Source organism: Coloeus monedula, assembly GCF_965178545.1.
Source record: "Coloeus monedula genome assembly, chromosome: 4".
Taxonomy (NCBI): domain Eukaryota; kingdom Metazoa; phylum Chordata; class Aves; order Passeriformes; family Corvidae; genus Coloeus; species Coloeus monedula.
The window spans coordinates 56,439,835-56,452,965 of NC_138784.1; the positions used below are offsets into that span (position 1 = coordinate 56,439,835).

Sequence of the window (13,131 nt, forward strand, 5' to 3'; positions counted from 1 at the left end):
AGGGAAGCAGGTGAGCCTCCTATTTGGAGCAGAAATGTGTTGCAAAGTTAGTGCTTGCACAGTGTGAAAATATCCCCATTGTTGCCTCACACAGAGGAGCTGTTAACAGATGATGCAGGAAGCTCTTTGATCAAACACCTACGTCATTTCTTAGTGCTCTGCTGTAATTCAACATTTAAATGGCAATGAGTGTTCTCCCACCGAAGATACTTTTTTAATCTCTGACATTTCCGTGGAGAGATACTCTGAGTAATTTTGAAAATAAAAACAAACATGTACAAATCCAACTTTTTTTTTTTTTTTTATGGTGTAAAGGTTTATCTGGAGATAAATGGCTAAAAATAGGATGAAAGTGGAGTAGTGTCAGACCAGTGGCATAATGGCAACTGCTTGCTGGTTCCAACGCAAATAATCAAGGAATGTTATAACACATGCTAAGCTTTTAGTTTTGCAGCAATTAATGATTTATGCTGTTCTTCCGCTGACATCATCTCATGTCACTGGAGTACATTTTAATAAGAGGTATGTAGTTCTGGTAATCCCCAGGAAATCTGAACACTGTTTAGCAAAACCCACTGTTTTTTAAAGAAGTGTTGTGCTTTGCCGAGAAACCTGGGGCATGTCAGACTGGAAAAATGCTTCTTTTGTTTCCTGAGAGGAAACAGTATGTGTGTGGGTATAAAATCACATGCCTTCATGGTAAAAACGTGGAGGTAATTGGCCAAACCATGGTGTTTTGCTTTCAGAAATGGGAGGGCAGTGAGACAAGCCACTTTCAGGAATCTTGCAGGTCTGAAGACAGGTTTCAGAGGACCTAACTTCTTAGAGCTGATGACAGATCTTGCTGGTTATGTACTGCAAAAAAGCTGAGGAGGCAGCTCTGCTTTTCTTTGTTTCATCCAGATGGTCAAAACTGTGTTTTAGTTCGTTCTGAACCTGATATTGCAGGGGTATTTTTGGTCCTACCAAATTTTCACTGAAATAGTTTAGTGACTATAAATGTGCAATGATTGCTGTTGTTACCTCTGTGATCCACTTGCATTAATGACTTTCCTTTTGTGCTACTTGGCATGTGAGGTGAAACAAATGAAAAGCTGTATTAATTATTCATCAACTAAAGAATCTCTTTCACTGTTACTGTGTTTTAGGTTTGTAGATATCTTTGCATAAACTAATTGATTTTAATCATAATATTCCATGTGGTGTTAATTAATAATTTAAATATAATTGTTTTGGAAAGTTTTTTATACTTATTTTGAGCAGCTGGCACCGGAAAGCAGAATTTGGCAGTGATTTAACTTCAAAAATATGGAGCTAGTTTTCTGCAGCTGTTATCAAATGAAATTAGTTACTCAAAGGTGTGGGAATGTTTTTGCCTGAAAAGTTAATCAAGTCCAAATCCAATTGTGTTCTAATCTAAGATTAAACATGAAAAAAAGTGCATAGTAGGGACAGGGAGTTTCCTAAGGCATTTGCACCTCACTGTAACTGAGGAAGGGAAGGAAGGAGGAGGGAGATGTTAGCGCCAGAGCAATCCTATCTTTTATCTTGAGAACTATTTCCAGCAAGGTATGCTGATCTTATTTTCCATCCTCCCACACTTTGGATAAGAGTTTCGGGAAAACTTTATTTTTCCTTTGCTGGGTATGGATCTAATACAGATTTCAATACCAGGGGACTACCAACCTTTTGGGTAGACTATTAGGTTGACTCACTGCAGAAGAAATGAAGGTATGCCCGTTCAAATAGGAAGCTGATTTATTGTGAATTGTCAGAAAAATCTTTACTTCCTATGCCAGTGTTGCAGACTTTAGCCACTCTGTGTGGAGAGAAATTTGCTTGTTGGATACAGTTTGCCCACGGATGAAGAGGTTTTTAACACTGTAGCACCACAAACAAGTGGGTTTGGGGTGTAGAACTTCATAACCCAGGGAGCAGGGCATGGGTTGAAAACCGGGTGAGAGCAAATGCTTCCAGATGGACCCAGCATTGCCCTGCGGAGGCGCTGCACTGGTGTGCACAGTTCACTGACAGCACAGGCAGCTGCCAGCCCCGGCTGCAGGACACTCCTGGCTCCCTGCAGGACACTCCTGGTTCCCTGTGCATTGCCTGCTGCACATCGTCTCTCATAAGCCCTGCTGCCCTCCCAGTGAGCAGGATCCATCCTCTCAGCAGAAACACTGCATGCTGTGACAAGGATGAGGCCTAGGTGTCCTGGTATTACTGCCATCCTGCCAGCCTGTACCATGGCATCTGCCCCAAAACAGGGCACAGGGCACTTCCCGGCCTTCTGTGGAGCCAGTTTTAGTGGCTTTAATTACATCTGTGGTTTGGATGGCTTTGCTTGGCCATTAAAATCCATTTCACAACGAGTAGTATTGAAATGAGCAAGGAATATTTGTGGCAGCTGTGGATTTCCTCCAGACCTACAGGAAGAGTAAATTAGTTACTGAAAATTTGACAGTTTGTCCTGAGTGCTTAACTCCTTCCTCTCTGGAAGCTTGCTTTTCAAAAGGAAGTGACTTTAAAAGGAAATAATATACCCAATGTTTTTTTATTCCTCCACCCCCTTTTTACGGTAGGTCTGTAATTGCAAAACCAGCCAGAAGTGATTTGTTTGAAGAGGAAGTGTGGGAACTTCCTTTATAAATATTGCCTTTCCCTTCGTGTGCATCCAAACACAGTTTGCTCTGCTGGCGAAGAAAAAGTGCTTGAACTGAACAAGCACTTACTCCCTTAGCTCATGCCCCATGTAAGCATGAAAGAAAGAAGTTGGTGGGTTGTTTTTTTTTTTTTTTTGGGGGGGGGGGGGGGAGGGGAATAACCAAAAACAAACAAAGCAACAAATAAAAAAAGGTGGCTGTTAGTAAGGGAGGAACTGAAGTTGGTTGAACCATCAGATCAGCTGGGAGTTTGCCCAGCCATTCGCTGTCAGTACTTTCAGATGCGTGCGTCCTCTGCTCGGGAGCGCCGGGCAAGTTAAGGTCCCGTGGAGGGGTGGGGGTGAATCAGTGTTTGCAGAGCCGGCGATTAAAGAACCTGGTGCGACTTGCTCTGCAAGATAGGGCCGTATCGGCCCGAGCCAGCTCCTATCGCTGTTTGGAATGGTTTCTTTTTTTAAAAAGTGTCAACATATGTATCTTTCCTGGTAAAGTAGAAACAGTAGCCTGTACCCTCCCCAGCCTAGAAACACCTCTGAAATATTTGTAGGAGAGGGGTTCACCCACCAGAAGAGCAGCTACAGCCAGGGAAGTGTCTGTGCCCAGCAGCAGCAGGTAGATTAAGCTCACAAGGAGAGAGCAAGTTTTAACCTGGCAGGCCAAGCGAAGCTAGACTGTTGTGCTTTTTTGGTTCGGGCGGGGTGGGGGTTTGTTTGGGGGGTTTTTGGTTTGTTTTTTTTTCTTGAGTGCACAGTATCAGGGCGTATGGGCTCTTTGGGTGTGGCAGCCAGCTGGCCTGGTTTGCTAACATAAATCGGTGCAGATGATGGGAATCAAGGCAGGGGGTCCAGTTCCCAGCTTTGAAGGATTCCAGATTAGGAAGACAGGTCACAGAGAAAGCAAGGGAGAGTGTAGAGGCAGTCGGGCTGATTCTCTGAGAGGCACTGAAGATGAGAAGAGCCCTTCTGCCTGATTTGAAGGAGGGAAGCGTTCTTATATTGCTTGTAATTAGGCAGAGATTCACCTTGTTCATTGGATTTGATGGACAAATGAGACATTCCTGGTGTTTTAACACTGGATTGCTGTGATGCTTTCTGATCTGTCCAGCAAGAGGCACAGCCAAGCCACTGTAGTATTAATGAGAAGGTTGTGATTTTTATACATTTCTCAATGGGGAAGAAATTTCACTCAAGCTTTCAGCCAGGCTTTGTAGTGGTTCCCTTTTGCACTTTTTAGAAACAAAGAGAAGAATAAAATTTGCAGTGTGATAGGCTATCATGGGAAAAATCAGTCACTATCAAAGAAGACACCAGAAATTTCACTGATCCATCCAGCTAGTCTCAGGCGAGGCTTGCCTGGCTCACCGTGCCAGTAGTCCTCACATCCTCTCATACCCCGCTTCAGAGGAACAGACATCTCAGTGCAGGATGATAGAGGAGTGGAAAGTAAATTTTGGGTGATTTTCACTTTTTAAATAAAATTTAAAATAAAATTCTCCTCTCTCCACATTCTTCCTGTACTTTGTTCCATATCACACAAATGCTTTTAAAGTCTTGTAGTGCTCAGGATAAGATTTTTATTCTTTTATGCCTTTCCTCTTGTATTCTACACCATCATTTGCTGCTCTCTCCTTACGCATCTTATTCTGTCTTATCCGTGCCACATTCCTCATTTAACAATCTTTGCTCCTTTTTACCTTCCTACACTTTGCATTTTTTCCTCTCCTTTTTCATGCTCCCACTGTCATGCCTGGTCCTTTTTCCAGTAAGGTAGTCTGCATTCTGTAATTCAGGGAGTAAACCTTCAAATTCTTGTGCGAGTGCTGACTACATGATGAAAGAGACTGCAGGACTGGGCCCTAGCTTGGCCCAGATATATGGGGAAAGGTAGTGAAGCTAATTTTAAAGTAGTCTTATTTACTTTGGTGGCTTGTATCACTTTGGTTGACTATTAAAATGTGTATTTCTAAGGTGAGGTGTGCACCAATGGCATTGTATAAATAAAGAATTCCAAGAACTTGGTATAAAAGATTTTATAGAGGTAATATATTACTTCCAGTTCAGAGAAATGAAGGGACACTTTAAAATCGGTTTTACTAGCACCCTGTGTTTTAAAAAGCCGTTCTTTTTGTTTAACCTCCTGTGCAAGCCTGGGCATGTTTGAGGCTACCAGGATCCAATTTCATGTAGTATCCTATTTCAAATCCAGGCCAGAGCAGATTGATTGAAAATCAGTGCTGTCAGAAGTAAAACTGCCTGTGGAATGCCTTCAATGACATGAAGATGAAAGGGAGAATATAATATAACAGATACTGATTTTCTTTTTTGACATGTAAGGCTCTGAAACAGTGTCCTTGGATGTCACACCATTTACCTTGATTGAACAGTAGTGGTCATAGAACAATTTTGGTGAATTTTTGTGTTCTTCAGTTAGTAGTTATCAGCTGTGTTCTGAAGAGGGGGTGCTTGGTGTTGCTGGGGTTGTTTTAAACTAAAGCAGCAGCTGTAGAATATTTCATAGCACATACAGAGCTACCTGTAAGTCTGCATAACACCAGAACAATTCTAGTCAGTGAAATACTTACTGGTATTTTGAAATGATTGAACTTCTTCAGTACTTTGAAAACTGCTGGTGAGTGCAAACTAGTTTAACTGGTCTGTGTTTATACTGGTTTTTAGGGTCAGCACAAACACAGATGGCAGTCTGCTTCATTTTCCCATAAGTTTCTATGCCTCTTCTCTTCCCTGTCCCACAGAGGCCAAAGGATCAAAGAAAAAGAGTACTATATGAGAACTGAGGGAAACAGTAATATCATTTTAGGACTTTGAAGCAGTAGGAAAGTGAAGGGAAAACTGAACTTGTGAGCTTTGGTTAATTTTGAATTCTGGGTGTCATGGTTTAGGAATGGAACAGCACTCTCCAGATAAGTGCCCCCCCCCCCCCCCCTCCACCCCCAAGACTCTTCCCAAACCAACCAACCACTCACTTGCTCCCCTCACCTTCTTTCCCCTTCCCACTCCGGGGATGGAGTTGAGAACTGGAGACACAAAAAGGGGAAAATTACAGGTTGAGATAAGAAACAACTTACTGGAGACAGGAATGATATAAAAAATGAACAGTTAGAGCTGCAGTATTAATAACAAAAGTATACAAAATGAGGGTGATTTACAGGCAAATAAATGCTCACCTGCGAAAATTAACGATAGCCAACTTGCCACTCTTTTGTGTGACCCAAAGCCACGCTTTTCTTCCCAGAAGTAAGATTCCCCTATTTCCCCCCTCCTCCCCCCCCCCCACGACAGTGATAATGTGGATGGTATAGAATAACAACCTAAACATACCCACACAGCTCCAAGCTCTGCCCCCTCACAGCTACTGCAAAAAAAATTAACTCTGTCCTGGACAAAACCAGGACACTGGGTAATTTTAAAAATTGGCTATGGCAGTATCATGTTGAATTCCTGGAAAACCAAGAGTAAACATTGTTCTGGTGTGTAATGCTGGTCTGTCTCCTGTCCCCTACACTAGGTGATGGTCATGACATGGGGAGCATCCTGCATCATTGGGAGACCACCAGGTTGCACAAATAGGTCCCTTGCATGGAGGTGGTGTGTCATGGTGGCTGGCCTTGGCTCCATTTGCTCTCAAAATAAAGGGAGAGGCTTCAGAAAAAAAAGTTGGTGTCCTCACATTCTGAAAAAGTGCTGTCTAGAGACAGCCAAGAGAATAGCAGTGAGCCAAGCAGAGGAGAAATGAAGTCAGTAATAAAACTCAGGAGCTCATGTGCTAGAAGTGGAATCTGCTGTCTGTGGTCAAGGAGGTGGAGAAGGCAGAGTGGAGATGACCAAGAGTCATGTAAGCTAGAGAATTGAAGGTGAGGGAAGATAATGCATTGGCCAGATATTGGAGTGTAGTAGTGTGATACTGGGTTAATTAGAGATGTAAATACACTGCAATATTTAGAGTATTAGGTTGACATTTGATATCACCCTAAAGTTTTTAATATTATGTTATATATCCTGTTTCCATCTGGGCATGGTGTCAGTGTTGTAATGTTGCCTTCCCAACACTGAAATGTGAAGATCCACCCTCAAAATTAAGCTCAAAAAGCAGTATGTAGTTTTATGCTATGTGCTCCATCCTATCAAGGGCACTGTGCTTGTTAGCTCAACAGCCAGATAAAAGTTACATGGGCATGTAAAAGTCTATATGAAAAGTATCTGCTCCATATGTTACATATAGCTGAAGGCTCAGGGGAGTAAGGTTTGTGTCTGGGAACCGGATAGCACAACTTTCTATCCCTGACCCAGTGCCTGCCCTTTTTAACAAACAAACAAAAGCCTTCCTCAAAGAAAAGTGGTTTATGATCTGTTTTTAGCTCTAGAAGCAAACATTAAAAAAAAAAAAAAAGAAAAGGAACTCAATATGTTCTTACTCGTACTTACAGCAGCATCAGCCTTAGGCACTGCAGAACGAGTGCCACATTTGGTTCCTTGCTGTTTTCAGAAGCCATTATCTCCCTGGCAGTTGCAGTGCCAGGGCAGCATGTTATCTACTTGCAAAATTTTGCACTTGGACACAACCAATGAGCCTGAGTTTATCATCTATTTGAAATGAGACCTTGACCCTGAATACAGAGGTTCAGTTGCCTCATGAGGGAGAGGGCACTTGCAGGATGGGGAGGTGGTTCATTGTTGTCCTGTTTCTACTGGGTCATTGACCCTCCTGATGGTTTTAACTTCTTGAACCATACAAGGTAGTCTTCATCCTTTCCCCCTAAAGGTGTATTTTGATTTGAAAGGCAGAAATTGTCTCATGTGAAAGGTGGGAGCAATTAAGATAGTTCAGATTAGGACAGGATAAAAGCTAAAAGTAGTCTAATCTCTCACTGTCTTCTGCAGGTTATGGAGGGGAGAGGGAGTCCTCTCAGAAAAGCAGTTCAGAGAAGATTGATTCCTAATCCAGCAGGCAATGCATGGCAGGACTCTCTCTGTCAAGGCAGTGGAGAGAGGAGAAACAGGAAGATTAGCCTTGTTAGAGTGCAGTTAGTTTATGTGAGCATCCCCCTACTCACTTGCTCTGTTGGTGCTCATGGTTTCTGTCAGCTTTAAAAAACAATTTCCCTGTGCTGTCCAAGTACTTTTAGCTTGAGGTCAGTCTGCAAGGGCCCCCAGCTGTTAGAGGACCTGTGCTAGCATTATGTATTGAAGTTCCTTTAGTTCAAGCAGTCCATTTTGACTGGCCAGCTGGCCAAATCAATACCATGAAAGACTAGTTCCAGTGTAAGATACTGAAAAAGAGCTGTTGTGCTATGAGCAGGAGGTAGAAGGAAGAAACAAAACCAAACAAACCCAAGAAGCCTTATGGCAGATGGTACCACTTGTGTCCATCCAAAGCAGTGTGCCATTTGAGTGGAGAAACATGGAAAATCTGATGACTCAGTCTGAATACATAGGGAGACAGTGAGTGAGATTTCTGGCTTGTGTCCCAAGCTTCTTATGAAAAAGGCTTCCAATTTTATAACACAGAAAAACGAATACAGTTTGGTAGCCTCATTCTCTGGCACAGCTGATTACCAACTGCAGACTGAAATGCCTCGTGTATCCATGTGAGAACTGCCACATAAGTAGTAAGATGATTCTGTGCCAGGTCCAGTTTTCTCAATAAATACATTTCTGATGTTTTTAGCAAGCGATATACCTTTACTAATACCTTTATTATTTGGGGTATAGCTGGCTGGACATAACAGTTAGGGTTGACAGCATTTGATTACTTTTCCAGGTTCAGCCAAATACTAATTTCCATGCACTTCAGTTCTGGCATCTACAAAGCTGGGAGGTGAACCAACTGTGTAAGACGTGCCTAAATTACTGTTCAGCAATGCTTGCAAAAAAGCTCGTAAGGAAAGAGACTACACAGATATATAAAGCAAACTTCTCAGCAGGATCAAGTCTTGTTTCCTTGCTGACTACCTCCACCTACTTCTTTCTTGGCTGTTGACAGGATGATAATTGTTCATGTTCCTTTGCACTTCCTTTTACTTCTGAATTTTCTTTTCCATGCTTAAGTTGCACCAGATCTGTTTTTCCTGTTGTTGGTAAGACATAGAAAGAAATCTGCCCTTTACCTTGGTCCTACAGTCTAATTTTTTTGTTTGTTTCTTGGGTTGGCTGCTTTACTTACACTTCCCTCATATGACCTTCCTCAGTCCAATCCTGCACTCTCCACCTAGCCTGTATCATGCAGCTGTGGTTTAAATATCTCACCTAGCTCTTCCATACACCTTATCTCACAATTCTGATGATCATCCATGTTCATCCTGTACCCAGTGAGGGTTGTTCCCTCAAACAGCTTTTCCCTGCAAAGAGATGAATGTACATAGTCTTAAAGAACATCTTCCTGTAGCAACTAGATATAGGGTGTGAACACAGGAAATTAAATTCCATGGAACTAGCAAACTAAATTTGGTTTAGCACTGGGCAGCCTCAAGAAACATGAAGGGAAAATACAAGTCCTGCTGATGTTTGTGTCTTACTTTTGTGAGAAGCCAGAGTTATGTGAGTCTCAAAATCATGTTCAGTTGAGATGAGATGATTTTGGAGAAAAGGTGGTGATTTTGCCAGGTGTTCAGGTCTCTCTTCCCTGGGAACTGCCATGCAGTGGTCTTTTAGTGCATGCGTTGGCTTGTGCTGCAAACTGTTTGATTGTGCATTGCATGCTTTGCTAAAAGCAGCTGAGATAACTCTGTGTGTGGAACAGGTCGAGGCATACAACACTCAATGTGTCTTTTTCCTGGGATATTTTTTGGAGGACAGTTGTCATCTTTACATTTATGTTGAACAATCTGCATGAACTCTTTTATCACTTTTTGGCATATACAGTGATGTTAAAAATTATCTGATGGTATTTTATCCTTCCCTAAAGGGACAGACACTATTTCTCTTCCATTCTTAAATGTTTGGTTCTGGGAGGTGCCAAGTACTGCCACTGGTCAGAGCATGTTCAAGCTCTAGCTAGAGGAGTACCAACTCATACAGTAACCCATCTGTAATGCTAGGCATTCTTTCTGGTAATACATCAGTTTAGGTCTCCGTTCTTTGGTAATTAGTTGTACATCTGTGAGCAACTGTCCATCTGATTTATTATCTGAGCAGCTATTGAAATACAGAACATTGCCCCATTTAGCTTCAGGATGGAAAGTTATGGTGTGATAAAGTTGTGTTTAAAATGTAATAAAACTGACTGTTTATAAACAAATTACAAGTTTATATTGCACTATAGATGATCTTAAATCAATGTTTTTAAAGTTCATAAATTTAATGTGATTAAACATAGCTTAATGCATATGAATATATTTTTAATTGTTGCCTTCTTTTTTTAGTAAGAAGATTAAACTGTCCTGGAAAATAACTTGATTATAGTGAAGAAGACTTAGTGGAAAAGTGAATGTAAGTATTCCACAGCATGTGTCAATTACTTATGTTTACAAACCATTGACATTGGTGGTATTATAAATCATGTTAAATTGACAGCCACTTTTATTATGGTGAGAATGCAGGATCTGACCACTGTGCATATGTGTGTGAGATATAGAATATCTGTTATATGGGTCTATAGGCTTATATGTACCTAAATGCTTTTAATGGGGCCATGTGCTATTAGTCACTTGCATGCTTAAGAACTATTCGCAGGAAAAATGATCAACTATTCGCCCTCAAAAAGATAAAAAAACCACTACTTCCATATAAATGCCCACAGAGATTCTTAAATTCAGTAATGCAGACATATTTGCTATTTCCAGAGGAATTTAGTCTAACTTGGAATAATGCAGCCTGTGTATAGTATTTTTTGGTATACTTGCCCCAAAGATGTGAGATTATAGTACAAAAAAATTACACTGTGGATTGGCAATTCAATTTAGAGTGAAATACAGCAGTTGCAAGTTCCAGGCTAAGTGCATCATTGCTCGCTTGAGGTCACTTTTTCAAACCTGCAGTCAACAGTTCTCTAACAATAAGAGCTTTGGTTCATTTTCTAGAACCTCTTGAAACTGTTACTTTGCTGGTGAATACCCCATTATTTTTCCTAAAGTAATTTCTTTCCTTAGCTGTATTTCATAATAATGTGAACCCCCTGTGTGCCTGCACATGTGTATTTGTATGTATACATTTGTGTATGAAGCAAAGCTGTGTCTCTGCAAGTCATTCCCCAGGAGGTTTTGAGTGGCTCTGATGTGCAGGGCAGTGATAGTCAGGAATTTTTAGCTATCATAGATTCGTTCCAGTGTTTTTTCATATTACATTTTTCCCACGATCTCACCTTCCTTTTCCCAGAGCCTGACTGATGAGCTTGGAAGCGGTCAACTAAGCCTTTCCAAATGCTGAATAAAGTATAGAATTAATGACTTAGATGCTAAACAGAACAGTGATTATGTCTTAAATGTCTAACAAGCTGGGACAGTTGTAATTCTAGCCTTTCAGGTTTTATAAACTTGTCTTCAATAATTACTGGCTGACCAGTAGTACTGAAAACTGCAGGAACTGCATATAGCATTGCAAAGAGCTGTCTGGTTTATATAGAGTTGTCTACTGATATAGGGTTGCTTGAAATGAAGATCCTCAGATTTGACAACATTGTACCCTAAGTTAAAGATTTACAGATTAGGCTGTGCATTGCTTCTTTCCATTACTGGTATCTGGCCAAGCTTGAAACATATGTAGGCTTATAAGGTATAAAATCAAGTGCTTAAAACCTTCTGATGTGTATTGAGCAAAACAATGCAGTTTGAAGTAATTACTGTGACCAGTCACTTTAGTTGCTTCAAGATCCTTAAAAGTACGTTCCAGATGACCCTGTTCAGGCCACTGACACTTCTTGAACTATCCCATGCATGTGATGACTTTGTACATGTAAAATTTTTGTCAGTTGCTTTCACATTTTTCTCACCACTCAATCTTCAACTGTTACTTCTGGGAAACTTGGGAAGAGCTATCTTTAGCTCCCATTTTTTGTGAAATAAGCAGAATATTGTTGGTTTCTTCTTTGTAGTTTTTAAGGGCCTATTGAGCAGGAGAGCACCATTTGAGTGTTGGTTGAACTACAAGAGATATCTTCCCAGTTAAAATGTCATTTCGTGTATGTATGTGGAAACAATTAAAAGACATGAAGTAGAGCTGTATTTCAGGAAGCTGAGTAGTATAATATTGGCAATGTGATTTTTAGCTGATCCTTAAACTGACAGAGGAATAAACACATCCTGCTGCAGAGATGGATGATAACATTTTGTCCTTCATGTAAAAATAAATAAGATCTCCAGTATATGTTATTTTTCTGATATGCAAATGTAGACTGAGCTCCTAAATGTAAGCCTTCTTTTTGATCTGGTTCTTGCAGGTATCTGACATTAAAATTAGAGATTTATTCTTCTAAACATCAATAATTTTCAAAGATTAATTGGCCCCACATTGGCTGGGATTTTTGCAGTAATACCAAATTAACAAGCTTTTGTGGAGAGAAGAAAATACCTTTTCACATGCGCTTTTAGTTTTGTATCTCAAAAGTGGCTATGGAGATATTCTCATATACAAAGACAGCAGAATTGAAAGGCGGAATCAGAGGACCTAATGAGAGCCAAGAGGAGGAGTGATTTTACCTGCAGTCACTCACAATCTGGAGGTAGAGCCCTGAAGCTGTGAAATCCAGCATCTCCTCTTACAATCATCCATTTTGATGTGTAGCACATCTAGAAATATTTATTAAAAGTTTCTGGTTTAGTCAAAATTGAAAATTAAATGTGAAACTTGAGCTTGAATACACTGTAATGGTTCAGCAGGATAACTGGTAGGATTTTGGCTTTGGTTACCCATAAAGCCAGAAAGTGGAATGAACTTGCTCTTCCTCATTTTCATCCAATGAAATTCTGGACTGACTTTTCAAAGAGATGAAAGATCAAGCTGGGATGCTGGATAAATCCAGTGAAATGTTGGCTTGCTGTGTTTCTCTGCCTGATAAAGAGGTGAAAAGAATATGAGAGAGTGAGGGGTTTGTTCCTCTTAAAAAATAAGGAAAGGCTAGGAAAAACATAAAATGGACTGGTAGAGATGATGAACAGCCAATTGTGTTGAATTAGGCTGATGATACATCAAAATAATCTTGAGGCAGTGACTGCAAGGTGGAGGAAGGGGAGTGTGTACCTTGGGGAATCAGGAGCAGGCATCATCAAGTAGAGCGCAGGCAGGAGAGTGAACAGGATGAGGGGAAGAGCACTTGGCCCTGATTAGATACCAAAATTAGGTTTTCACTGCACATTTTGTAATTTGTATCCCAGGAACTAGTTCTTAGTGTAGCACTGAGTGTTTTTTCACTGTTCTCAGCAGTATTTCTTATGTAAAATGTGTGCACTGGCATCATAAATAGCCTGATTCAAACACCATTTTGAAGGGTGAGGACCACGTCATGCCATGTGCTGTCA

At 40.8% G+C, this 13,131-nt stretch overlaps 1 protein-coding gene across 1 annotated transcript in view; it reads left to right on the forward strand.

Annotated features, from left to right (window-relative positions):
- Positions 1-13,131, forward strand: part of PLXNB2 (plexin B2) — a 242,723-nt gene that overhangs the window by 117,977 nt on the left and 111,615 nt on the right. Inside the window, exon 3 of the mRNA XM_082281111.1 lies at positions 10,042-10,108. Coding sequence (XP_082137237.1) covers positions 10,107-10,108 — 2 coding nt within the window. The 5' untranslated portion in view covers positions 10,042-10,106. The remainder of the gene's footprint in view (positions 1-10,041; positions 10,109-13,131) is intronic.